Source organism: Coturnix japonica, chromosome 2 (genome assembly GCF_054131305.1).
Source record: "Coturnix japonica strain WE chromosome 2, WE-NBRP24, whole genome shotgun sequence".
NCBI lineage: Eukaryota > Metazoa > Chordata > Aves > Galliformes > Phasianidae > Coturnix > Coturnix japonica.
In genome coordinates, this window is record NC_140664.1 from 67755404 (window position 1) to 67782467 (window position 27064).

The 27064-nt window shown below is 44.6% G+C and overlaps 2 protein-coding genes and 1 long non-coding RNA gene across 3 annotated transcripts; 2 read left to right on the forward strand and 1 right to left on the reverse strand.

Annotated features, from left to right (window-relative positions):
• The first annotated feature begins 912 nt into the window (after nt 1–912).
• LOC107310341 (uncharacterized) lies at nt 913–6844 on the forward strand. Its single transcript, XM_085537733.1, has one exon. It carries the CDS (start codon nt 2358–2360, stop codon nt 3828–3830), a length of 1473 nt encoding a protein of 490 aa, XP_085393859.1. The 5' UTR covers nt 913–2357; the 3' UTR covers nt 3831–6844.
• On the forward strand, nt 6544–12050 carry LOC146761907 (uncharacterized). Its single transcript, XM_085537732.1, has one exon. The coding sequence runs from the start codon at nt 7565–7567 to the stop codon at nt 9035–9037; it is 1473 nt and encodes a 490-aa protein (XP_085393858.1). The 5' UTR covers nt 6544–7564; the 3' UTR covers nt 9038–12050.
• A 5632-nt stretch (nt 12051–17682) lies between these two features.
• On the reverse strand, nt 17683–24196 carry LOC146761908 (uncharacterized). The gene is made up of 4 exons (XR_014942704.1): nt 23394–24196; nt 21616–22034; nt 21110–21212; nt 17683–18159 (listed from the first exon to the last, which is right to left on the reverse strand). It is a non-coding gene; the product is annotated as an uncharacterized LOC146761908 (long non-coding RNA).
• Between the last annotated feature and the right edge of the window lie 2868 nt (nt 24197–27064).

The following is a 27064-nucleotide window of genomic DNA, read 5'->3' on the forward strand; positions in this document are numbered from 1 at the left end:
GCTTTTTGCTGCCTTTTTAGCCCCAAATGAGTCACTCGGGGATTTTTTTTTTGGGGGGGGGGGTTGGGGGGGCTATTTCTTCACTGAGCAAGTAGAGGGGGTCTCCTATGTGATGTTGAGGGGTTGGATGCACATGGGTGCTGCAGCAGCCCCCAGTCCTGCTGCTGTCCCTATTATCCCTTATTTACAGGTGATTCCATACGGGTGGACCCCAGCCAAGCTGAGGACAGGGGACAGACCCTAGAAACTGGTTCTCATCAGCAGAGTGATGCTGGGTACTCAGGACAATCCCCAGGCCTACAAGGGGGGGAGACACCAGTGGCTCTGTCCCTACTTGTCCTAAAGAGTCACCAGGAAGAGGATGGAACAAGGCATCAAGCTAGGGATCAATTCTAGGGATGGCAGCGGTGGGGGGTAAAGGGACAGCAATGAACTCAGACCCACCAGCAGCCAGGGCACAGTGACATGGTGGCAGTAATGTCCCCAAAGCCCTGGGGGCTCTGGAAAACCCAGCACAGTCATTCAGTGCTGTGCCTCAAAACTCCTGTGTGTTCCGGTAAGGAAAGAGTCCATGGCACACGCATGAGACCAGCCACACACAGCACTTCCCTTGAGTGGGGATGAGTCATCCTCAGCCTTCATCCCCAGCCCAGTAACACTGCACAGCACTGCACTCTTCCTTCCGGGGCCTCTACAAGAGCTGAGTTTGGGTTGCGGAACAGCAGGAATTGTCCCTGCATCCCAGTGGCATCCCGCTGCATCATGTCAGTGCTCCCACATCCCAGGGCTGCTAAGCAGTGCTGCATCCAAAAAGCCATAGCCAAATGAATGCATTTCATCCTGACTTGCGGAATAAAACTCTATAATCCAGAGATGGGTTATAAAGCAGGTGTGAAAGACAGAACTGGTTTTCTTTTGTTGTCTCAAAGCTTGTTTCATGAGGCCTTTCTGATGATAAGACTGGCGACTGCTAACTATCTAGGAGGGTGAATGGTGGGTGTTGTTGTGCCACAGTACCTCTGCTTATGATTGCAAAGATAAGCAGAAGCAGAATGAGCATTCTTTCTCAGGGGTGCTGCTCGAAGGAGTGGACCACTGCAGAAGGCGATAACGCTTGTGTCCAGCAACAGAGACCCCCTCTTCCTTCCTTGCTGGCTCATCTGTGGCCAGGAATGTCACAAAAGCTGGTTGTAAATCATCTTTTGAGAAGTGTTTGCCTGTTTGTTCAGAAGTTTGGTATTTCCCCCAAAAATGCTGAGCTGCAATTCTCAGACTTCGAAGAGGAAAATTCCCACCGAAATGGGGGATAAAAGGCCCTCGCTAAACTGGGGACTTTGGAGACAAACTCCCAAAGACACCTTTGACGGAGAATTCCCTGAGGGGAAAACCTCGTCGGAAGAACCCCCGGGACCGGCTTGCTGCGGAGCTCCCTGGCTGTCTCCCATCTCCCGCGGTGATCAGACGAGTTCCTGAGATTAACTGCTGTGTACCTCGCTGGATCCACGGTGGTGACTATGTCTCTTTTGCTATCTGCAAAGACTCCTTGCTTACATTTCCTACTTTCCCTATCGCCTACCTTCCCTTCCCCGTCTCCCTAAAAAAACACCTAGGTCTTTAATAAACTGGTTGGACCAACATTTGAACCGTTGCTTCTTAATCTCACGCCGGGTATATACACAAAAGAACCTTGCCTCCCTCCTGTAAATTGGAGTGAGACATTTTTATTGGCGTAGTCGGCAGGATGCCCGCCGTGAGAGTGTTGTCCTCCCAGACATAGACTAAAACTTTTCTATGTGCACCTCCTGGAGTTGCAAGGAGCTATAATTTGGGTAACTTAGATGTGAGCACCTCTCCAGGAAGATCGCTCCACATTCTGAAACTTTACTGCTTAAGTGTTTACCTCTCGGGGACGTATGAATTAATTTTGACTATTTGCTCTTGTTTTATACGTGTGTGCCTCCTCGGGAAGACTATTTCGCATTTTGTGGTTTAAGTAACTTGTAACGTATTTTGGAATTTGAAAGTTTTGTGTGTGCGCTTCTTGGGGAAGTGAGGAAGTAATTTTTTGACGTTTGTGCCTCTCCAAGAAGTTTATTCCTTTCTGAGAAACCTAGAAGCGTTTTGTAACTTGTGTGGCTTTAAGCTTGAAGTTTTTCTGGCCTGACAGGGTAGCCAGGAGCGATTTAGGCGTTTACACTTTCTTTGTAAGTGTTGATTGGGCTTCTTGGTCTTTTGTGAAAGGGAGGAATGATTGTAGCATTTGCATTTGTTTGATAGGTGCGTGCCTCCCTGGGGAGGGGTAAGGAGTTAAGTGTGCCTTGTCTTCCCTTAGTGTGTGTCTTTTTGGGTATTGAGAAATGAGTGGCAGTATTGCCACTACGAAAAGTGAAGATGTGCTATTTGACCTTTTAGAAAAGCATGGTGCTCGGCCCTCTTTATCAGGGGTGGATTGGGCACGACAAAACTGGTATAACTTGCAGAGTGTTTCCGACCGCATTCGTGTTTTACAATATGAGGCTCATACTCGAGCCGGGAAAGGAAAATCGTTTATTTGTGCGGTACTCGGTGCTGCTTTAAAAGCTGCCGTGGAGTTCCGAGATGAAAAGCATTCGGCAGAAACCCAAACCATACAAGCATTACAGGAATCAGTTAAAGTAATGCAAGAATTGGTAAAAACTCTGCAGAATCAAATAGTGAACCTTGAAGAACAATTACAAAGAGAGCAACATAATACAGTTTTGTTGCAAATGGCTTTTAAGGAACTATTAACATATAAGAATACTAGCAATACTGCTGTCCATAATTTGCCTCAAGAGAAAACTTTTCCTCAGAAGGAACTACAAGGAATAAAGGAAGGGCTTGGCAAATTAGAGGACTCGCCAGCCCAATTGCGTCCTTTGATAAAAACTGAATATACGTTTGATAACAGTGAGGATCTGGACCCTCAAATGAATGTTAAAGAAATTCCCTTTTCTGCCACTGAATTAGCAAAACTGAAAAAGGATTTTAGCCGCTCTCCAAAGGAATCGGAAACAGAATATGTATGGAGAGTCAGCTTAACTGGTGGAGACCAAATACTGTTAACTGAAAAGGAAGCTGAAGGTTATTGGGGGCCTGGAGTATTTTTAACTACTGGTAACAACCGTGCTCCCTGGTCCCTAACACAGAGGGCTGCCTATTGGGCAGGTGGTCTTAACCCTTTAGAAAGGGGAGACCCTCTTGCTATTAATGGGACAGCTGATCAATTGGTTGAAAGTGTTCAAAAAGCTGCTTGTCTCCAAATGATGTATGATAGAAAGCTGCAGACACATCATGGATCACCTATGATGATGCCTGTGGATCCTGAAAGGATGACTTCTTTAATCAGGGGGCTTCCAGAATCACTGAAACCTATAGGTATACAACTACAAGGAAAGATACAAGCTATGCCTCAGGGAGAAAGAACCCTAGCAGCATTAGAAGGAACTGGCACCTCAGGCCATTTGCAGTCGGGATATAAAGTATGGACATGGGGGGAGGTTGCCCAAGAGTTGATTAATTATGAAAGGAAATATGGGCCTGTGGCTTCTTCCAGTATATCTGAGCCAGAGGAAGTAAGGCTTGCAGCAACCATCCTTGCTCCTAGGCCACCTAGCCCAAAACTCTGTGGAACTGGAAGGGTCTCATTGCCAGTAAGAACAGGTAGGCGAAATATTGATCATAAACGTAATCGTCTCTGGACACTGGGCTGGCAAAAGGGTGTTCCACGAGACTTGATGAATGGATTACCCACAGTCAGGTTAGAGAAATTAGTTAACTTGTGGCCAGAACAAAAGCTCAAGGAAAGCTGATGCTTTCGCCCCCTCCCCCAGATGAGTGGGAGGTGGGGGGGGGAAGGCAGTGAAGGGTGGATGTTTATTAGAAAGCTCACAACAAAAGGAGATCCTCGATTTAACACCTTCTGTCCCAAGGCCTCCCCACTCCTGCCAATTGCCCCTGTGAGTCACGATCCAGTTGCTGATAAGCTAGGGAAACACTTATCTCTCTGGCCAGCTTGTGTGGACTGACTCAGCTAACATGAGGCGTTTCCCTAACCTTAATGAAATCCCTTAACAAATATCCTTAGAAGGCTAAGGACACCCCGAAAAAGGAATGTAAAATATACTCCTCGATGGATTGTTCTCTCATTTTTTTAATTGTATTAACAAAGCCCCAAAAGGGCAAGTTGTTGTTTTGTTTTATTTTACAGAAGATCCCCGTGGGACCTTCACTGAACAGAATGACTGATAGCTGACTTTAACCATTTGTGTTTTGTGACAGAAAAGTTGAAGATGTGATTGTGCTAGAATTCTGAATTTACCTCTCTTATTACATATTTTGGTTGCAATAGTATTATGCTTTTGTTTGTTGTTGTGGATTGTGATTGATATCAGTCCTTGGATCTGTTAGAACTTCACAATTTGGTTCAGAGTTTTTTCAGGTCATCCTGACTTTCTGGTACTTTCTGCACAGTGATCAGGATTCCTTCTGATCCCTTCTTTTTACCCCTTTTTGTCAAAGTGATTATGATTTGCATGTAACTCCTCCATAGTGTTTCCAAATTCCTAACAAATTGGGAAATGAACCAAGGGACCCATCTAATAGATGTGGTCAAAAAAGAAATCTATCATAAAACCCTTTGCAGTGATGTTTTTCAGTGCCACATAAGTTCAGGAGTTTCATACAAAACATGGTTGTTGAAAAATGTCTAAGTTTTGATAAGAGACGTGTATGTTTCTGGGATTATCCCTCTTATGGTTTATACTGTGGGGTATCCTACACACACACTGTCCTGTGAAAAGTTCGGTAGACTATAACAGTACTCTAACTTGCCAAACTAGTATTTATATCTCTCAGCAATTGAACTGCTTTGGAAATGCTCAAGTGGACAGCAGCTGACACAAATACCCCTATTTATTTGTTTTACATGTTTATTTGATACTATTGGTTATTGTCACTGTCTTTGTGATTTTTAAATGTTTATGGTATATGTAAGTATGGATTGCTAAAGGAAAGTTATATGGTACTAAGGGTGTTGTGGAAACTGAAGAACTGTGTTGTTTGATCTGTGGGTTCTGAAGGGAATGGGACAAACTGCTTTGATGGTATAAGAACTGTTAATGATACAGAAGTATAATTGAGGGTATGTGAATGGAGCTTGGAAATTGTATAGAAAGAGGGATTGTAATGAAAGAATTGGGAAGAATAATAGCAGCTGCACTAGAGCAGGACCTGAAGATCCCAGGATGAGTTTTGCCCCCAGTGGACTGAATGCAACATGCACATAGCAGTGTAAAGATGTTTGTTTTCTGGTAGATACGGGTGCATCTCACTCTGTACTGCATCAATAATTACTACCCTTAGATGATTTTTGTAACAATAGTAGGAGTAGGTCAACAAGAAAAAGTTTACCAATTAAATAAAGACAGGAAGCTATGGGTAAAGCAAGTAACAAACAATAGGAATAAGTAACTGTAGCTCTAAATAACTTTTCTGAGTAGTTTGTATTGTAGAGAGATCTAATATAGTTGTTTGTTATCTTTTAAGAGCAGGTGTTCCACCTGGGCTCTATATCATGCACTGGCCATGCGGATGTGGAGCACATGTGAAAAAACCTTGCAATCTCTAGCAAGAATTAAAACAGGAGAGAATCTGTGATGGGTGAGAAAGGCAAAGTGCACTTTGAAGCAGGGGACGCCCTGCAGGCACTGCCTATCACATTCACCGCTATTGTGTTCCTTCTGTCTTCTTTTGGTGGTTTGCCACCTCATAGTTGTTGATAAGTAATAATACATTAACTTTGAAATTTCCATTTATAGAATTGTCTAAAATGAAAGCTGGAATCAGTGTGTATATGTCAACTCAAAAAATTATGATCTTACATGTAACCTCATGTTTAGTTAATGTGTTATCAATCAAGGTTTTGATTGAATGATGATGATTGTGTAACATTTAATTCCCCCATATCACCCATCCCTCTTTTCCCTTATGCTTTTTTTTTTTTTTTTTTTTCCTTTCCTCACCACCGTGAATGGTCATTTGCGCATCAATTTCAAGCAACCTTTGAGCCACGGGGTGGTGTGAAAGACAGAACTGGTTTTCTTTTGTTGTCTCAAAGCTTGCTTCATGAGGCCTTTCTGATGATAAGACTGGCGACTGCTAACTATCTAGGAGGGTGAATGGTGGGTGTTGTTGTGCCACAGTACCTCTGCTTATGATTGCAAAGATAAGCAGAAGCAGAATGAGCATTCTTTCTCAGGGGTGCTGCTCGAAGGAGTGGACCACTGCAGAAGGCGATAACGCTTGTGTCCAGCAACAGAGACCCCCTCTTCCTTCCTTGCTGGCTCATCTGTGGCCAGGAATGTCACAAAAGCTGGTTGTAAATCATCTTTTGAGAAGTGTTTGCCTGTTTGTTCAGAAGTTTGGTATTTCCCCCAAAAATGCTGAGCTGCAATTCTCAGACTTCGAAGAGGAAAATTCCCACCGAAATGGGGGATAAAAGGCCCTCGCTAAACTGGGGACTTTGGAGACAAACTCCCAAAGACACCTTTGACGGAGAATTCCCTGAGGGGAAAACCTCGTCGGAAGAACCCCCGGGACCGGCTTGCTGCGGAGCTCCCTGGCTGTCTCCCATCTCCCGCGGTGATCAGACGAGTTCCTGAGATTAACTGCTGTGTACCTCGCTGGATCCACGGTGGTGACTATGTCTCTTTTGCTATCTGCAAAGACTCCTTGCTTACATTTCCTACTTTCCCTATCGCCTACCTTCCCTTCCCCGTCTCCCTAAAAAAACACCTAGGTCTTTAATAAACTGGTTGGACCAACATTTGAACCGTTGCTTCTTAATCTCACGCCGGGTATATACACAAAAGAACCTTGCCTCCCTCCTGTAAATTGGAGTGAGACATTTTTATTGGCGTAGTCGGCAGGATGCCCGCCGTGAGAGTGTTGTCCTCCCAGACATAGACTAAAACTTTTCTATGTGCACCTCCTGGAGTTGCAAGGAGCGATAATTTGGGTAACTTAGATGTGAGCACCTCTCCAGGAAGATCGCTCCACATTCTGAAACTTTACTGCTTAAGTGTTTACCTCTCGGGGACGTATGAATTAATTTTGACTATTTGCTCTTGTTTTATACGTGTGTGCCTCCTCGGGAAGACTATTTCGCATTTTGTGGTTTAAGTAACTTGTAACGTATTTTGGAATTTGAAAGTTTTGTGTGTGCGCTTCTTGGGGAAGTGAGGAAGTAATTTTTTGACGTTTGTGCCTCTCCAAGAAGTTTATTCCTTTCTGAGAAACCTAGAAGCGTTTTGTAACTTGTGTGGCTTTAAGCTTGAAGTTTTTCTGGCCTGACAGGGTAGCCAGGAGCGATTTAGGCGTTTACACTTTCTTTGTAAGTGTTGATTGGGCTTCTTGGTCTTTTGTGAAAGGGAGGAATGATTGTAGCATTTGCATTTGTTTGATAGGTGCGTGCCTCCCTGGGGAGGGGTAAGGAGTTAAGTGTGCCTTGTCTTCCCTTAGTGTGTGTCTTTTTGGGTATTGAGAAATGAGTGGCAGTATTGCCACTACGAAAAGTGAAGATGTGCTATTTGACCTTTTAGAAAAGCATGGTGCTCGGCCCTCTTTATCAGGGGTGGATTGGGCACGACAAAACTGGTATAACTTGCAGAGTGTTTCCGACCGCATTCGTGTTTTACAATATGAGGCTCATACTCGAGCCGGGAAAGGAAAATCGTTTATTTGTGCGGTACTCGGTGCTGCTTTAAAAGCTGCCGTGGAGTTCCGAGATGAAAAGCATTCGGCAGAAACCCAAACCATACAAGCATTACAGGAATCAGTTAAAGTAATGCAAGAATTGGTAAAAACTCTGCAGAATCAAATAGTGAACCTTGAAGAACAATTACAAAGAGAGCAACATAATACAGTTTTGTTGCAAATGGCTTTTAAGGAACTATTAACATATAAGAATACTAGCAATACTGCTGTCCATAATTTGCCTCAAGAGAAAACTTTTCCTCAGAAGGAACTACAAGGAATAAAGGAAGGGCTTGGCAAATTAGAGGACTCGCCAGCCCAATTGCGTCCTTTGATAAAAACTGAATATACGTTTGATAACAGTGAGGATCTGGACCCTCAAATGAATGTTAAAGAAATTCCCTTTTCTGCCACTGAATTAGCAAAACTGAAAAAGGATTTTAGCCGCTCTCCAAAGGAATCGGAAACAGAATATGTATGGAGAGTCAGCTTAACTGGTGGAGACCAAATACTGTTAACTGAAAAGGAAGCTGAAGGTTATTGGGGGCCTGGAGTATTTTTAACTACTGGTAACAACCGTGCTCCCTGGTCCCTAACACAGAGGGCTGCCTATTGGGCAGGTGGTCTTAACCCTTTAGAAAGGGGAGACCCTCTTGCTATTAATGGGACAGCTGATCAATTGGTTGAAAGTGTTCAAAAAGCTGCTTGTCTCCAAATGATGTATGATAGAAAGCTGCAGACACATCATGGATCACCTATGATGATGCCTGTGGATCCTGAAAGGATGACTTCTTTAATCAGGGGGCTTCCAGAATCACTGAAACCTATAGGTATACAACTACAAGGAAAGATACAAGCTATGCCTCAGGGAGAAAGAACCCTAGCAGCATTAGAAGGAACTGGCACCTCAGGCCATTTGCAGTCGGGATATAAAGTATGGACATGGGGGGAGGTTGCCCAAGAGTTGATTAATTATGAAAGGAAATATGGGCCTGTGGCTTCTTCCAGTATATCTGAGCCAGAGGAAGTAAGGCTTGCAGCAACCATCCTTGCTCCTAGGCCACCTAGCCCAAAACTCTGTGGAACTGGAAGGGTCTCATTGCCAGTAAGAACAGGTAGGCGAAATATTGATCATAAACGTAATCGTCTCTGGACACTGGGCTGGCAAAAGGGTGTTCCACGAGACTTGATAAATGGATTACCCACAGTCAGGTTAGAGAAATTAGTTAACTTGTGGCCAGAACAAAAGCTCAAGGAAAGCTGATGCTTTCGCCCCCTCCCCCAGATGAGTGGGAGGTGGGGGGGGGAAGGCAGTGAAGGGTGGATGTTTATTAGAAAGCTCACAACAAAAGGAGATCCTCGATTTAACACCTTCTGTCCCAAGGCCTCCCCACTCCTGCCAATTGCCCCTGTGAGTCACGATCCAGTTGCTGATAAGCTAGGGAAACACTTATCTCTCTGGCCAGCTTGTGTGGACTGACTCAGCTAACATGAGGCGTTTCCCTAACCTTAATGAAATCCCTTAACAAATATCCTTAGAAGGCTAAGGACACCCCGAAAAAGGAATGTAAAATATACTCCTCGATGGATTGTTCTCTCATTTTTTTAATTGTATTAACAAAGCCCCAAAAGGGCAAGTTGTTGTTTTGTTTTATTTTACAGAAGATCCCCGTGGGACCTTCACTGAACAGAATGACTGATAGCTGACTTTAACCATTTGTGTTTTGTGACAGAAAAGTTGAAGATGTGATTGTGCTAGAATTCTGAATTTACCTCTCTTATTACATATTTTGGTTGCAATAGTATTATGCTTTTGTTTGTTGTTGTGGATTGTGATTGATATCAGTCCTTGGATCTGTTAGAACTTCACAATTTGGTTCAGAGTTTTTTCAGGTCATCCTGACTTTCTGGTACTTTCTGCACAGTGATCAGGATTCCTTCTGATCCCTTCTTTTTACCCCTTTTTGTCAAAGTGATTATGATTTGCATGTAACTCCTCCATAGTGTTTCCAAATTCCTAACAAATTGGGAAATGAACCAAGGGACCCATCTAATAGATGTGGTCAAAAAAGAAATCTATCATAAAACCCTTTGCAGTGATGTTTTTCAGTGCCACATAAGTTCAGGAGTTTCATACAAAACATGGTTGTTGAAAAATGTCTAAGTTTTGATAAGAGACGTGTATGTTTCTGGGATTATCCCTCTTATGGTTTATACTGTGGGGTATCCTACACACACACTGTCCTGTGAAAAGTTCGGTAGACTATAACAGTACTCTAACTTGCCAAACTAGTATTTATATCTCTCAGCAATTGAACTGCTTTGGAAATGCTCAAGTGGACAGCAGCTGACACAAATACCCCTATTTATTTGTTTTACATGTTTATTTGATACTATTGGTTATTGTCACTGTCTTTGTGATTTTTAAATGTTTATGGTATATGTAAGTATGGATTGCTAAAGGAAAGTTATATGGTACTAAGGGTGTTGTGGAAACTGAAGAACTGTGTTGTTTGATCTGTGGGTTCTGAAGGGAATGGGACAAACTGCTTTGATGGTATAAGAACTGTTAATGATACAGAAGTATAATTGAGGGTATGTGAATGGAGCTTGGAAATTGTATAGAAAGAGGGATTGTAATGAAAGAATTGGGAAGAATAATAGCAGCTGCACTAGAGCAGGACCTGAAGATCCCAGGATGAGTTTTGCCCCCAGTGGACTGAATGCAACATGCACATAGCAGTGTAAAGATGTTTGTTTTCTGGTAGATACGGGTGCATCTCACTCTGTACTGCATCAATAATTACTACCCTTAGATGATTTTTGTAACAATAGTAGGAGTAGGTCAACAAGAAAAAGTTTACCAATTAAATAAAGACAGGAAGCTATGGGTAAAGCAAGTAACAAACAATAGGAATAAGTAACTGTAGCTCTAAATAACTTTTCTGAGTAGTTTGTATTGTAGAGAGATCTAATATAGTTGTTTGTTATCTTTTAAGAGCAGGTGTTCCACCTGGGCTCTATATCATGCACTGGCCATGCGGATGTGGAGCACATGTGAAAAAACCTTGCAATCTCTAGCAAGAATTAAAACAGGAGAGAATCTGTGATGGGTGAGAAAGGCAAAGTGCACTTTGAAGCAGGGGACGCCCTGCAGGCACTGCCTATCACATTCACCGCTATTGTGTTCCTTCTGTCTTCTTTTGGTGGTTTGCCACCTCATAGTTGTTGATAAGTAATAATACATTAACTTTGAAATTTCCATTTATAGAATTGTCTAAAATGAAAGCTGGAATCAGTGTGTATATGTCAACTCAAAAAATTATGATCTTACATGTAACCTCATGTTTAGTTAATGTGTTATCAATCAAGGTTTTGATTGAATGATGATGATTGTGTAACATTTAATTCCCCCATATCACCCATCCCTCTTTTCCCTTATGCTTTTTTTTTTTTTTTTTTTCCTTTCCTCACCACCGTGAATGGTCATTTGCGCATCAATTTCAAGCAACCTTTGAGCCACGGGGTGGTGTGAAAGACAGAACTGGTTTTCTTTTGTTGTCTCAAAGCTTGCTTCATGAGGCCTTTCTGATGATAAGACTGGTGACTGCTAACTATCTAGGAGGGTGAATGGTGGGTGTTGTTGTGCCACAGTACCTCTGCTTATGATTGCAAAGATAAGCAGAAGCAGAATGAGCATTCTTTCTCAGGGGTGCTGCTCGAAGGAGTGGACCACTGCAGAAGGCGATAACGCTTGTGTCCAGCAACAGAGACCCCCTCTTCCTTCCTTGCTGGCTCATCTGTGGCCAGGAATGTCACAAAAGCTGGTTGTAAATCATCTTTTGAGAAGTGTTTGCCTGTTTGTTCAGAAGTTTGGTATTTCCCCCAAAAATGCTGAGCTGCAATTCTCAGACTTCGAAGAGGAAAATTCCCACCGAAATGGGGGATAAAAGGCCCTCGCTAAACTGGGGACTTTGGAGACAAACTCCCAAAGACACCTTTGACGGAGAATTCCCTGAGGGGAAAACCTCGTCGGAAGAACCCCCGGGACCGGCTTGCTGCGGAGCTCCCTGGCTGTCTCCCATCTCCCGCGGTGATCAGACGAGTTCCTGAGATTAACTGCTGTGTACCTCGCTGGATCCACGGTGGTGACTATGTCTCTTTTGCTATCTGCAAAGACTCCTTGCTTACATTTCCTACTTTCCCTATCGCCTACCTTCCCTTCCCCGTCTCCCTAAAAAAACACCTAGGTCTTTAATAAACTGGTTGGACCAACATTTGAACCGTTGCTTCTTAATCTCACGCCGGGTATATACACAAAAGAACCTTGCCTCCCTCCTGTAAATTGGAGCGAGACAGCAGGTATGTTTATTCCAGTGCCGGGTGTAAGGGGGATAGCTCCACCAAACTTCCACACTAACTTCTAAAATCATGACACAGATATAGGTACATCTAATACATACTCAATGATTTCTCAGAATTCTAATACATAGTCAATAGTTCTCGGAATTCTGATACATATTCAATAGGTCTTTAGCATGAAGACCCCCTCTTGTTCTTATCAGGGGGATGAAACTCCTCTTCTGGTAGTTTACAATATCTATTCTTCTCCTTGGCTGATGTCGTCCGTGAGGTCTCACTCCTTATCTGCATCCTCTTTGCTCTCCTTGGCCCCTTGTTTCTTTTACTTGTAAAATTTAACTATCCTTTACTTGTTTCTATAAACTACCTTTAAGTTTCCCTCTTTTAGTCCCCCTTTATTCCGTATTCCAACAGAGCATCTGTTTCCTGCTTCACTGTTCAATCCCCACTTGGTATGTTATTCCTTATTTTGCATGGCAGAATTCCTTCTTATTTCCCCTGATGGAGGTGGGACCTTCCTCCGTCAGCTCCACCAAAGAGCTCCCTGGCTCCAAGGAGCTGTGAAACCTCCCCAGCCACTGCATTGACAAGGAGGGAAGGTTTGGACCCGGATGCTCCTCACGCAACCTGTGAAACCCCACTTATTGTATGCCATAGAGAGGCTATGTGAAAGCAGGAGGAAGGCAGCCTTGTTCCCAATTCAGTCAATAGCCATTTCAGCACAGACCACAGTGGGATAAGGACATCGGTCACTGCAGTTAAATTCTTCTTTCCTTTTTGAAGGTTGGGCTGCAATTTATTTAACAAGGAGAACCAGAGAAAGAAGCAGAAGAGGCAGGACAGCAGCAGAAGAATCAGGGCAAGCTGGAAAGGGACGAGGAAAGCAGAGATGCTCTTATCTAACTACATGTCTACAAGAGGAACTGCAAATGCGAACAGTAGGAAAGGCTCCAAGGAAGTGACGGGGGAGTAAGACGGGGAGCAGTTTGTTTTCCGCAACCAAAATCAAATCCCGTGCATTTAGTACAGATGTTTTCAGAGTATCTTGTAGAAAAGGAACCACTCCTTTTCCCTAGCAACAACAAAGATGCAGCATGGGGAGGTGTAACCCCAGGCTGACTGGTTCCAAACCTGAACGTGACTCGGGGAAAAGAACTGCAGGCTATAAATTAGGCTAAGTGATAACGAGTTAAAATTCAGAGATTAAGAGAAATGAAAAAAACAGCATAAGTAAAAAACAACAACAACAAAATAACAATTCAACAACAACTGAAACAAACAAAGGAATACACATCAAAAAAAGGATAAGGAAAAGAATGCACTCCCATGGTGATGCAGAGATGCCAACAGAGCCAGAAAAAGGCCAAGATATCACCAACAATACAAGGGAAGAGGAATAGGTAGCTATAGCGCATGCTGCTACGTCCACCAGAGAAGGTAAGGCTAGTTACTGGGAAATGAATCTCAGAAGTGACAAGAGGAAAAGAAAAAGAAAAGAGAGAAAGAAAGAAAGAAAAAAAAAACAGACTGGAATGAGAGGAACACAGGCAGGAAACACAAAGTAGCAGGACACAAGTGCTGGCAGGAGACACGAACTGACCGGAGGCATACACTGGCAGGAGACACACACAACCAAAACAAAGAAAAAATAAAATAAAAAAAACACAACAGTACGGAAAAACAATAAGCAACAACACTAAGAAAAATCAATGAGGAAAAACTCTGAGGAAATGTACGAAGGGAAAGCACTAGGGAAAAGTAGTATCAAAGACAGAATGCAGACATGCAAACAGAGTCTCGAGGACACAAAAAGTAATACATCCATGCCAGGGAGGAGGAATGGGTAGCTACAGGGCATGCTGCTGCCTCAACCAGAGATGCTACATCAGGGTGACAAGCCCAGATTGGGTCTCTGGATGACATTTAGAACAAAAGATATCTTTGTAGGAATGCAAAGCATCTGCAGTCATGCCAAGAAGGAGGTAAGGGATGGATTTAAGCAGCCATGAGAGTAAACAGAGAAGTATTAAAAGACAGAAAGAAAAAACACACTGGCAGGAGACAAACACACAATAGCAGGAAACACACACTGGCAGGAGACAGAATTGCAGGACACACAAAGAGGAAACGAATAAAAACAATATCAAAAATCACTAAGGAAAATAAAGGAACAGGAAAGACAAAGAGGCAACAATAATGAAACAAGGACCATGGAAAGTAAAGAAAAAGGAGCACTATAAAAAATCAAACAGGGGAAAACGAAACATGGAAGGAAAACAGAGCAAAGCAAAACAAGGTCTAGAAATGCAAGAGTAAAGCAAATCACCTGAACACAAGATCATGTCAAAGCAAAGAGTCCATATCAAAGAAACAATAAAAAAGCTCACCAGTGCTGAGCACTGGAAAGAAACAAAGAACACTCAAAAACAAGGGCAGGTAAAGATTCAAAAGAAAAACTAAAGAGCAAAGATAAAACAAAAAAGAGAAATGAAAGCTGAAGAACTAAGAAGCCAAGGTAAGGAAAGCAAAATGGCTTGAAATACTGAGTAACAAAAAGGAATACCGCATAGTGAAGGATAAAACAGTGCCAAGAATGGAAAAGGAAAAAAAAATAAAGGAATCAACAGATATGAAAAAAAAAACCCAAAACTCAAAAGCAATCCATGGCAACATAGACGGAGCAGCAAAGCAAGACATGAAAAATAAAAAGGGCAAAAGGCAACAGCAAAAGGCAATGGCAAAACAAAATGGCATAGGACACAAGGCAAAATGCAAAAGCAAAAGCAAACTGCCAAAGGCAAAGGCAACAGGCAAATGCAACAGGCCAAAGCAAATGGCAGAGGGAAAAGACAAAATGCAACGGCAAAGCTATAAGGTAAGGGCAAAAGAAAAAGGCAACAGGCAAACGGAAGGTCAAAAGCCAAGGGCTGAGGCAAAAGGCAAAGGGAAAATACAAAACACAAGGGCAGATGCACCCACCAAGGCCAACGGGAAAATGTAATATGTATGCAAAAGGCAAAGACAAATGTAAAATGCAATAGGTAAAAGGCAATAAACAAAAGGAAAATGGTACGTGGCATAGATCAAAAGGCCAAGGCAATAGGGAAATGAAAAAGGAAAATTGAAAGAGTAAAGGAAAAGGCAAATTGCATACGACAGAAGGCAACGGGAAATGACAAAATAAAAACTGAAAATGCAAAGACAACGGGTAAAAGCTAATGGAAAGAGCAAAAGACAAAGCATAAAGGAAAAGGCAAAAGGCAAAAGAAAAACGCACAGACAAAAGGTAAGTGGCAGATTCCAAAAGGCAAAGGCAAAAGCTAAGTGGGACAGTTAGTACAAAAGGCAAAGGCAAAAGGGAACTGAAAATGGCAAAATGACAAAGCAAAGGAAAAAGGCAAATGGCACAGGAGAGAAGGCAAAGGCAAATGCCAAAAGGAAAACTGAAAATGCAAAGGCAACTTGTCAATGCAAATGGCTATGGATAAAGACAGTGCATAACAACAAAGGCAAAAGAAAAAGCAAAAGGCAAAGGCAAAAGGAAAATTGCAGAGGACAAAAGACAAAGGCAAAAGGGAAATGCAAAAGGTAAAGTGAAAAAGCTAATGCCAAAGGTAAAGGAAAACGGCAAATGACATAGGACAAAAGGAAAACACCAAAAGCAAAATGCAAAATTCAAAGGCAAAGGGCAAAAGCAAATGGCAGTGCGAGAAGAAAAAACCTGAGGGCAAATTCAACAGAGGAAAGGCAAAAGGTAAGTGACATAGAAGAAAAGGCAAAGGTAAAAGGGGTATGCAAAAGGTATCATCAAAATCATTTTGATGGGGTGCTCAGAGACAAAGTGTAGTGGAGGGCTGTTAGAGTTAGGCTAGTATGGTTAGGTTGTGGGTGGACTTGATGATCCTTAATGCCTTTTCCAACCTGAGCAATTCTATGATTCAATGAGATTTAACACCACAGTCCTTGTGGCAGCTGTGATGGAACTTGCAGTGTCTCTGGCTTCCCCACAATCACTTTCTCCAGGCAGATTCTTAGGCCCTGCAACTTCTCGAAAACCAAGTACACACCTCTGTCCAGTTTCCGCACCAGCTCCTGCAGTGACATCTCTGACAGCTTGCTCCTCAAAGGAAAAACCAAGCAGGTGGTTGAGTCACCACCCCTGCATGTGTTTAAGAACCATTTGGATGTGGTGCTCAGGGACATGATTTGGCAGCAGGCTGTCAGGTTTAGGGTACATTTGGTCAGGTTATGGTTGGACTTGACCATCTTTAAGGTCTTTTCCAAACTGAGCAATTCTATGACTCTATGATCCCTATCAAAGCTGACCTTCTGCAGTTTCTATAATCACTCTGCACTCTGCAAAATGTTACTCTCTGCATCCTCCTGCCTTCCAAGGCTAAGTACAGAAGCCTATCTGCCAACCAGTAGTCTTTGCTGGGCTGGTTGCTGATATTACCCACCAACAATGAAGAGACAACAATACAAAGAGAAGTACACCAGCTGAATCAGTCACGCTTTAGACTACCAGATGCTATTAAGATCTAAACTACCTGAGCCGCCACGGGAACACTTCTTCAAGCTACACTATCATCTACTGCAGCTAGGAATTATGCTCTGTGTTCCTAAGCCTATTTCTTCAGCTGATTGGAAAGAATGCTTTAATCAGCAGCACAATATCAAGAGCTCAGGGTTCAAACTCGATCTTAACAGAAACATCTTGAACTATTCTGGAAGCCACCCACTGGTTCCTGTCGACAGGAAAGATCAAATGAAATCCAACAAGCCTGCACTCTCAGCCTGTGCACTCAAGTCACATGACAAGATCCACTAAAGTGGGATGCGAGAATGACACGAGTCCTCCGGCAGTCAGAAGCTTCATTTTAAAAATAACCACATTTCTCTGAGGCTGTAACGGCAAGTGAAATGAGCTCCCCCCCACGCCACTGCTCACACAAGTAACCTGCTGCTGGTCGGGGTCCTGATTGGCAGGGAGCTGCAAAAAGTGCTGCCTCACACCAATCCGAGGCTGCCTTCATCAGCACAGGGCAGCACTAAGCCCAGCACCAGGCAGGGCAACTTGCACAGCACACACCAGGCTGTGGCTGGCTCAGCTTCCATGCCGCTGTGCCTGCAGTCCCACTGACCCCATGCTGCAGCGGGCACTGTGTCATCACAAGACTGAGTGACGACAGAGGCATATTCCCTGTGGGCTCTGCCTCATAAATGCCATCACACAACCTGGTACTCTGAAGTTTACATGGGTTAATACCTTAGGAGCCCTCTCTTCAAAGAGCTAGTTCTACAAGTCTGAGTCCCACAAAGGGTGGGCGACGATGACAATCAGCAGTGTGGAAGATACCCTATCCTAAGCACGATCGTTTCCCTAAGACGTTCAAATAAGTGCTGCACAACCCTACTTAATTTTCTGTATTCATCTCTGTATTGATCTCACGTGGGTCAAAATAACACAGTGAGTACCTGCAACTAGTCTAGACCGAGAAAAACTTTTGATGGAGGGAGCAAAGAGGTCAAGACAAGATGATGTAGTGAGATGCATTCAAAGCAGCTGGCCAAGCAAAAGCTATGTGCATGCATTTCCAAGCTGAGCACGCACCTGGAGTTGGGACACTATCACTCATTGTCAGAAAAGAATTCCTGAGTACCCTCCTAAAGAAAGCTATACACCGGCATGACTAGAGTCTGTTTACATTAATTAGCCCTCTTTACATTTTAATATGCACCATTTACTACTCCAAAGTTGCACATCCCTTTGCCTTTCCACCTGAAGGGCTTTGAAAAGTCTCTGAAATAGAAATTCCATGACTGCTGTAATACACTTGAGCAGGTACGTGGACTTCCATCCTGAGACATCCAATGCCTTTTACGGAAATAAAGAATACTCAAGGACTTACCCCACTAAATTCACACTCAGTTTTACACCACTGGTTTTTAGTCTGATAGGCAAGAGGCAGCAAAAGGCAACAAAAGGCAGCTATTCAGCAATCCCAGGAAGTCAGCTGGGCTCTAGGGAGACAAGAAGGGCAGTAAGGTGACAAACAACCATTGCCATTCATCCTTCTTCACAGATCTTAACATCGTTGTTTCCTCCTCTCCTTCACACCCTCCCTTTGTCCAGAGGCCAGCAAGTCCTCTCTGATGGCCTGAACTGCTCAGCAAAATGGAAATCAGACAAACTGTTCTCTACTCTGGGAGAGTTCCAAATCTTTTAATCTGGGGTGAAACACGGGTGCTTCACAATATTTTTCTAACCCTTAAAACCACTATCTTTCTTTATGTGTGTATTACCCATCTTTACGTTTATCAACAGTTCCTGAAGATCCTAGAGAAAAGAACCAAGAGACATTCCTCCTTATTTCTCCTATCTCCTGACCACTACTTTGTGCTCCTCCATAACAATCAAACACTACTGGCATATTCATTATACTTTCTATTCTTAAAATAACAAGTACTTCTACTTGAGGGTTTTGGTTTTAATCTTCATTTCCCCATGCAATTCATTTGAAAATTAGTGATGGACAAACCTCAAGCTTTTGAGAGGTTTGAGCTGGTTATGAGAAGCATCCAGAAGCTCAGAGGCTTAGCCAAAGCTAATCTGGACATTTCCAAAGCAAAAAGCTCCACACAGAGGCACAGAAACCCGGTGGCTCAGGACTCCTACCACCACTTGGCTCGCCTCTCTCAACACTGCTCCCTCACCAAACATCCAGGACTGGTTTTTATTACGTCCTTGCCAAGGAGAACACAAGATACTCAAGCACACCTTGTTCCATATATACTCTGCAAAGCTATAAACACGTTTTTAAGTCCTACAGGAAACAGAGAAACTTAAAACATATGCCTGAGGCCCCTGTTAAGCAGTAACTGTTTGCTGAATTTGGGCTCACAATAGGATTCCAACTTATCACATCCAAAGCCTTAATGTCCCTCCCAAAAAGCAGCTACTTCATCAAACACAGAAGAAGGAAGGTCGCAGCAACATACACCACACACCAGCCATGCTCATAAGGACAGGTAACTCTTCTGTGACAGATTCATCAAAACCTTACTGGATTAGCCTTGCTATCACCTGCAACTAGTTCTAAACACTGTTTTGAGGGGTCAGTTCCCAAACTCTGCCAAAAGGCCACATACCATCATGAGATCAGGTACACCTGAGGCAACCACACCACTAAGGCTCCTCTGCTAAACTGAAGCAGTCCCCAGTGATGGTTAAGAAAAAAATAAAAATAAAAAAATGCCCAGTTCAAAACACAAACACTTCTCTCAGTATCCCAACACCTCTGCCTTGTCCATCACTGGCCAGCAGGACTAAAGTCAAAGCAGTGCAAACCACAATCCCAGTGAAGTAGCTGGAAGCTCTGTTTCATCTTCTCACAAGGTTAGCAGATCAGAGATCAACGAATGCAGGCTAAGCACAAGTTGCTCACAGAGAACAGGGGCTCTGCTATCACCAGCACCTGCTATACATCAAGAAGGAATGTGTGCTGTGGCATTCATTTTCCTTGACACAACTAGGAGTTCCCCATGACTGTCAGCACTGGAAGGAAAGCAGGCTGAAGAGAAAAACAAATAAATCCAGACAGGACAGAAAAGCAGGGAGAACAAAGGACGTTTTTTTGTTTTGGTTTGGTTTTTTTTTGCTGTGTTTTGTTTTGGTTGTTGTTGATTTTTTTTTTTGTTTGTTTGTTTGTTTAAAATAAGGACAACACGTAAAGAAATCAGGATGGATATAATTTGAAAACACTTTTCATGTGGCCTGGCATCTAAGGGCAAACTGAAGACTACACAGAACACCAATAGAAAAAGAGAGAACTAACAGCCTAGGGAAGTGCCACAGAGAAACTGGGAAGCGACCAAGTCTCTGCTCAGAGAACAACTGCTGGGTGAGGTAGAAAGCTGATGGTGATACCTTCTGCCAAGGAGGAGCAGAAGGATGAGGAAGGATGGCATCTGCAGCACAGGCACACACACCAGCGGTATAGCCTAGCTCAGAGCTACAATGCCAAAGTAATTAGAAGGTTTTATTTAACTGCTCTGTAAGGGACGATTCAACTACTTCAAGCTCCAGCAAGCTGCTAGTGACTGATAAACCAAGACTTCTCAGCGACCTCAAAAGCTGACAACCTTTCAAAAAATAAACTGATTGTATGCTTTTTGAGATGGTTTGTTCAATCTACAGAAATTAATCCAGCAGGCAGTCCAATGGTCAAATTCTGTGCTGCCAGTAGAGCCTTTTCATGAGCATTAGGACCATCCCCGGTTACAGAGCTAGCACAGCACTGGCAGAAAATACACAGTCACCTAGGAGAATAGAAAAAAAAAGAAACACCTTACCCTAACCTTATCTAACTCCTCTCCCAAATTTAGAATTGAAGCTATGAGTGCAAATGCCATTAAAAAATTGGGGGAAAATTCATCAGGTAATTCCAGGAAGGGCCACCCAAAAGCAAACAGCCTTTAAGCTGCAGCAGCTCAGGGCCAGGCCAGAAATAAGAATTTTGTTTATATTGTTCATGACATGCGAAAATTTTGCCTGGTGGTAACGACAGTCCATTCCCATTGTCTCTGTGTTATGAATACTGCAATTGGCCTTCTGAAAGCCTCCTGGATGAATCCACCAAAAGCAAGGAAGCACCCTGCACTGACTCTGAAGACAGAAAGAAAGCAAGGTTCATGGAAACAGGCACACAAGGCTTGCAACCAGACACTGTGCTCCAAATAATGACAGAGATAGGACTATCACAGCGCCAGAACATGATTTACCACTAAAGGAAACATCCGGGAGCACATTCAGAACTTCAGCTCAAGCTGTAACGGCTCAGCATGTTTAGCTTTCTTATCATTCAGCTGGAAAACAAGATACTCCCAAACATCAGCCAGCAAGAACTTGGATGAGCCTGCCCTCTGGTTTTTATGATGACAGACATCATTACTGCCGCCTCTGACACCTTACCAGGAGATGCTTCCGTTTATTAGCCTGGACTTGATTCCTTCCACCAGCAGCTGCTCCTAAACTGACCTCGATTCATACAGTGATGCCATCAACATGAGCTGACCTGCCAGAGAGAAGAGAAAGCAGGATAGAAACAAACACTGACATAGTATGTTCTAAAATTCATGAACAAGCACAAGAGACAAAACAGGAGATAAACACATCCGCAGCAACACCCCAGTTCATAAAGAAATGGAAATCTAGCCTGGCCTCAGCAGCCCTTATATATTTCTTACACATTTGATGAAGCTGACTGCAGTTTGAACCAGGAGAATTCACAGTCTCTTGCAAATGTCACCATAAAGCAGAACATGACACAGCAAAAGAAAAATAAAATAGCAATACAAAGAAAAATAAAGAAAAAAGCAAGCCAAAGACCAGGGAATCAAAGTTTAGCACTACAAAGGAAAAAAACAGCACAGCACAGCAGAGCCAAGCACAGACGACAAAGAACAAGGAAAACGCACCTCCCTGACATGACATCTTGCCTCCTGAGCAGGTCACGGTGTCCCTCACTCAGGTGCAGGGCAGGAAGGAAGCTGAGACCCTGTTGGATCATTGCTGTGCACTCCCATCTAAAAGGTCCATATGCTCCTTGGGAAGCACAATGCCACCGGGGGAAAAGAGAAAGCAGGAACATGACATGGAGGTGGCTATCACCCAGCAGAAGGCCAGATCCTTCCATCTGTTATCCGCTCCTCTTTTTAGTCCTAACAGGGCCCCAAGGATACAGAAACAGCAGTGCTTAGCAGAAGGACTCAGGGAAGGATCAGTAGAAACTGTCAGGAGGACAACTGGCATCGCGTGGACACAAACAGGCTGTTGGTGCAAGGAAGGAAATGGCACCTGAGCATTTCACCAGACAAGTTCCCTCCTCTCTGTCTTCCTGAAAAGATAAAAGTATAAAAACCTCTTTTCCTCTGAGCAACAACTGGAAACAAGTTCAGAAAATTATTCATTCAAAGGCATTTCTAGGAGATATACAACAGAGTCCTTCCCAGTTACACGAGCTTACGCTGTGGCCTTTGGAAAAAAAAGCTGCCTTTGTGGACCTGGGTCCTGAGGGCTCCTTTTCATCACCTGTTGGGCACAGCAGGAGAGCTCTTCTTGTACAAATCTATGCCCTGTGAACCTTTCTCCATCCCAACACAAAGTCCAACCTAGAGCTGTGGTGCAGACACTGGATGCAGACCAGAGCAGTAAAAGAACAGAAGAGGGGAAAAACAGATACAGGTAAGACAACTAAAAAAGAGGAAAAGAGAAGAAAAGAAGAAAGGATAAAGGTAAGAAAGAAGGACAGAAGATGGAAAGTGCAATAGAGGAAAGGACTGGACATGAGCAGGAAAGGAGCAGATGCAGAGCTACATCAAGGTGTGGCTTCACTCTGTCCCTGCCCACCACTGGCGAAATCCCCCATTGACAGGGATGCTGCTGCCCCAGCAGCTGATGGGGTTGTGGCCTGGGGCTGTGTTCCATGCAGAGCCTCTAAAACCTGCTACAGAACCCCAGTTCCCTGCCACTTCTCTTTTTCAGGTATCCGCACACAAGGAACAGGCGTTCCTCATGCCTTGCATGCTGGTAATTAGTGTGGGTAATTCCTGGGTGGGAATTGTGGGAAGGAAATTCAAGGTTTGGATGGAGAGGGGAGGTGGCATTTGAGGGGAATGGAATATTTTTAGGGGGTGGGAAATTGTTTGGGTGGGATTTTGGAGACCAGACATGACTGTTAGGATGGGGGATATTTGGTTGGAAATATTGTTATTTCTATTACTCATTGCTTTGTATGATAAGTTATTAGATGCTTTGTGTTCCCTCTGCTGCATCTCTGCTTGCAGTCATTTGCACAGTGTCAAAGGTTCTCAGCTCTACATGCCCATCTCCAGGGTAGGATGGGGCACCACAGATGGCAGTGTTCCACAGCTGCCACCAGCAGCCCCAGCTCACCCCTCCACACCTGAGGTGTGAGTGGCTGTGAGAGGAATGTCTCTGTGGAAGTGCAGCTCATTCCTCCCCTCTGATAAGGGCAGAAGGCATGAGACAAAAGAGGAAGGCAGAAAGCATCTGCATTTCCCTCATGGCTCTTATTTCCAGTGTTACTGTGGGAAATGAGCTGAGCCACTGTGCCTCTCTGTTATTGCTAGCTCTACAGCTCTGCCACTGTCTTTATACTCAGGTGTTCCTGTGTGTAATGCTCCACACTTGGACCCTGCAGAGCCCAAAGGCCTCCTTGGCTGCTGTTACTCACCTGGAGATTGAGGGAGCTGGGTCTCCACTCTGTACCTGCTTCCAGGTCTCACTTGTAAGACACTGCGAGTCCACCTGGTTGGAACTGAAGTCAATAAACACAAATGTGAAAGAAATAGGAAAGGATTCTTTCATTTCACAGGCTTTAATCTTCATTAAAAGATGTTCTGCTGTGGAGCACAGCTGGAAGCATTTCAAATGTGCAAAAAAGGGGGAGAGCCTGGTTCCTGCCCTCCCTAATCTCATCTAAGAGCTGGCTGTCTAAGAGAAAGAGTCTCTACTTGGAGATCTGCTCCATAGTAACATTTAGTGAATCCTGTTCTTCAGAAAAGTGTATTTGGGATTTTTTTTTAGATTTGTGTTGGTTTTTTTTCCAGAATTTCTGTTTCTGTTTGCTAGCTCGAGTTCTTCACCATTCTTAGGAAAATTAAAACAGAGTAAAGCAGCTGTATCAGCTTCTGCCTTTCACTACAGTTACCATTTGAGGTTATGGTTAACGGTTGAACTGGAGAGTCTGAGTGCTGCCACAAGGCCCTGGCTGTGCCGGGCCCCTTTCCAGCCTGGGCCCCAAAGCAGCCCCGACTGTGCTGGGTTCCCCTCTCACCTGGGCCCTGCAGTGGCCTCAACTGTGCCGGGTCCCTCTCCAGTCTGGGCCCTGAGCTGGCCCCAGCTGTGCCTGGTCCTCCTCCATCCTGGGCCCCAAGGCCCTGCCTCTGCCTGCTCCCCCTCTGCTCCAGGCCCTGAGCTGGCCCTAACTGTGCCAGGCCCCCCTCTGGCACAGGCCCTGCCTCAAGCCCCGCCCCCTGTGGGCAGCACTGCTAGTGCCTGGTTTTTTGTTCTCTTCCCTCTTCTTTCCCTGTTCTCTTAACAAATGCATTCAGGTCCCCCAGGATGACGGGCACTGATACTGCTGCATTCTTCCTGAACAAACTTTCTGGACAGCTCAGCTTTTTCTGCAGAGCAGCATGCCTTTGGAAATGCTTGGAGTATGTAAACTAACAGCAAGAGAACACTGAGCTCTTCTGGGTCTTTCTAGGAATGGCAAACAGACAGGAGAGTGTGCCCAGCCTCGTGTGGTTGCTTGTATGCAGAAATCCCTGTCATGGTTGTCAAGATCTGTGCTGTTCTGCTTTAAGGCACTAGTGTGTGACAAGAAGCCTAGAGTTACCAATTTAGAGGAGGTAATTAATTGTAACAGTTCCCCTTTCTTCTTCCCTCGACACTTGGGTTATGGAGTTCTCTTTTGCGATGTGCCAGTGTAATACCTCTGAGCCACAGAAGTGCTGCGTTTAGCAAAGCTCATGGCAACAGGCTTTGGACAACCTCAGAGCTTTGTAGATGAGGGTAAGATATCCGAGGATAAGAGAGAGAAAATGAATAAGATACAAGGTAAGTGTTGTTTATTCCTTCTAGTCAGCACGCCATCCCTAAATCTTCCATGCTATGACTTTTATCTTAAGTGATGATCCCTTAACCTCACATCTTTAGCACAACACTTTCTGTGGAGATTCCCACTAGTGACAAAGTATTAGTGCCGCTTTTCTGCCTATTTCTTATTTGTCTGTATTTTCCAGAATGTGGGGATTTCTTTCATTGCCCACAAACACTGTCCAGTTCAGGAGGAGGCAGGGACGAGAGTCATGAGCAAGGGCAGAATGGTTTCTCTGTTACTGAATGGAATGACAGTGTTTTCTGCATGTGGACTTGCCGTAGTGCTTCTTACAAGGCCTAACAGTGGGATGAAATGTGCCCGGAAGCAGGTGTAGTTTTTTTAGGAAGGCAAAAGAGAAATGCAAATAATGCTAAGGGGGGCCACGAAGATGATCAGAGGGCTAGACCACCTTTCCTACGAGGACAGGTTGAGGGAACTTTTTTTGCTTGGCTACAGGGAGACCTAACTGCGGCCTTGTAGTATTTGAAGGGAGCATATGAACAGGAGGGGGAACGGCTGTTTACGAGGGTGGATAGTGATAGGACCAGGCCAGGCAGGATGTGGCTGATGTATTAGGCGGCACGAACTCACGGGATGTAACGCGATAGGCCTCCCCGTGCTCGGTAATGTATATGTATGAGGCTGAAATTGGAGCCCTATATAAGGGTCTCACACAGTTCATTAAACGCCATTTTACAGCTCACCATATTGGTGTGATCAGCGTGTAACTTGGTCATGGGGCCGTCAGATGCACATTCTCAATGATGGACGTAGTTCTTTAGGTTACCTTACACAAGGCAACAATTGGTGCCCCGTGTGAGACAGTCCTGAGAGTGAGTGTGCGACGGCTAACCGCGAGACGGACGCGAATCCTACGGTTAGATCCCGTGGAAGCGCCGGAGGGGCGATATATTGACTGCAGCTACTGATTATCCTGCGGTGAGACCGTGGAAGACCGTGGGACTTTGGGCCCGGGTATATATACAAAGGGTGCGAGGACGTACGGTGTCGAGCACCAGAAAAGACATGATTCCGTCACAAAGGTACTATTACGGGTTTGTAAAACCCACTGCGGTAGGAATGCTCCTTCTAAGAAGGAGATTGTTGCCGTTATTACTTTTTTGCAGGAAGCGGAGCTTTCACCCTCCCCTTGTAATTTGCTCGATTCGGAGCGGTGGGAATCTTTCACCGCTGCCCTGCTCCTAAGAGCAACAAACGATTATAAGGCGGAGGAGTTAAAAACCTGGGTTTTGGTCCTGGGTGCGCTTAAAGCGGCTAAGGAGGAGAAAAAGATCCAGGCAGTCGCGAATGGGGTTTTTGGGGTGGGTTCCGGGACGTCTGGGGTCCCGGAGGGTGCGGAGGAACCGCTCCCTTGCGGCGACTCCGTACCCAAGATGGCGCCGACCACGCCGGCCGTTTTCACAATGGCCATGGCGGCGCCCGAAACAACTCCGGAAGGGATGGCGGAAGTTGCCTCATCTGGGGAGGCGCCGCCATATTATCCCCGCCTATACCCCTGTTTGCAGAGCTTTCGTTCACCTGAGGGGGGTGGGTCCTGTCCGAGGGAGGGAGAGTCATGGGGGGAGGCGCGCCATGGAGGCGTTAAGCCACCCCTAGACCCACCCCCGGAGGAGGGACCTCATCCCGCGAAAGGGGAGGAACGAAAGGTACTGCCTGCCCCTACCCCTTTGGTTTCGCCTCCCGAGGAGGGGGAGGAGAAAGGGGAGGAACAAAAGGTACTGTCTGCCTTCACCCCGTCGGTTTCGTCTCCCGCGAAGGGGGAGGAGAAAGGGGAGGAACAGAAGGAATTGCCTGTCCCCACCCAGTCGGTCGTGGTTCCCCGGAGGAGGGGGGAGAAGTGGGAGGAGCGAGAGATATCGCGTAAGCCCACTGATTGGACTGACATTTGCGATACAATGCGAGAGGTGGGGCTCAAGGAGCGGGACTGGGCGGTGTTCCCAATTGTAGTCAAACAGGAGGGACCGGTTTGGGTACCTTTGGAAGCAAAAGCAGTTGCTCGGTTTATAGAGGCGATTGACAAAAAGGGATTGAGATCCCCGATGACAATGAGTGCCTTTGAGGCTCTCGTAGCCCCAGGTCCCCTACTCCCATATGATATTGAAAGCCTTATGAGAGTAGCCCTCGAACCAGTACAGTTTACTGTGTGGAAGGAGGAGTGGATAATACAACTCAAAGCTGTTTTAGCACAGGCTGCGCGCGATCCACAGCATCCAGCAAAT

Coding starts and splice junctions, on each gene's coding strand:
- LOC107310341 (XM_085537733.1), top strand. CDS start 2,358: ATGAGTGGCAGTATTGCCACTACGAAAAGTGAAGATGTGCTATTTGAC.
- LOC146761907 (XM_085537732.1), top strand. CDS start 7,565: ATGAGTGGCAGTATTGCCACTACGAAAAGTGAAGATGTGCTATTTGAC.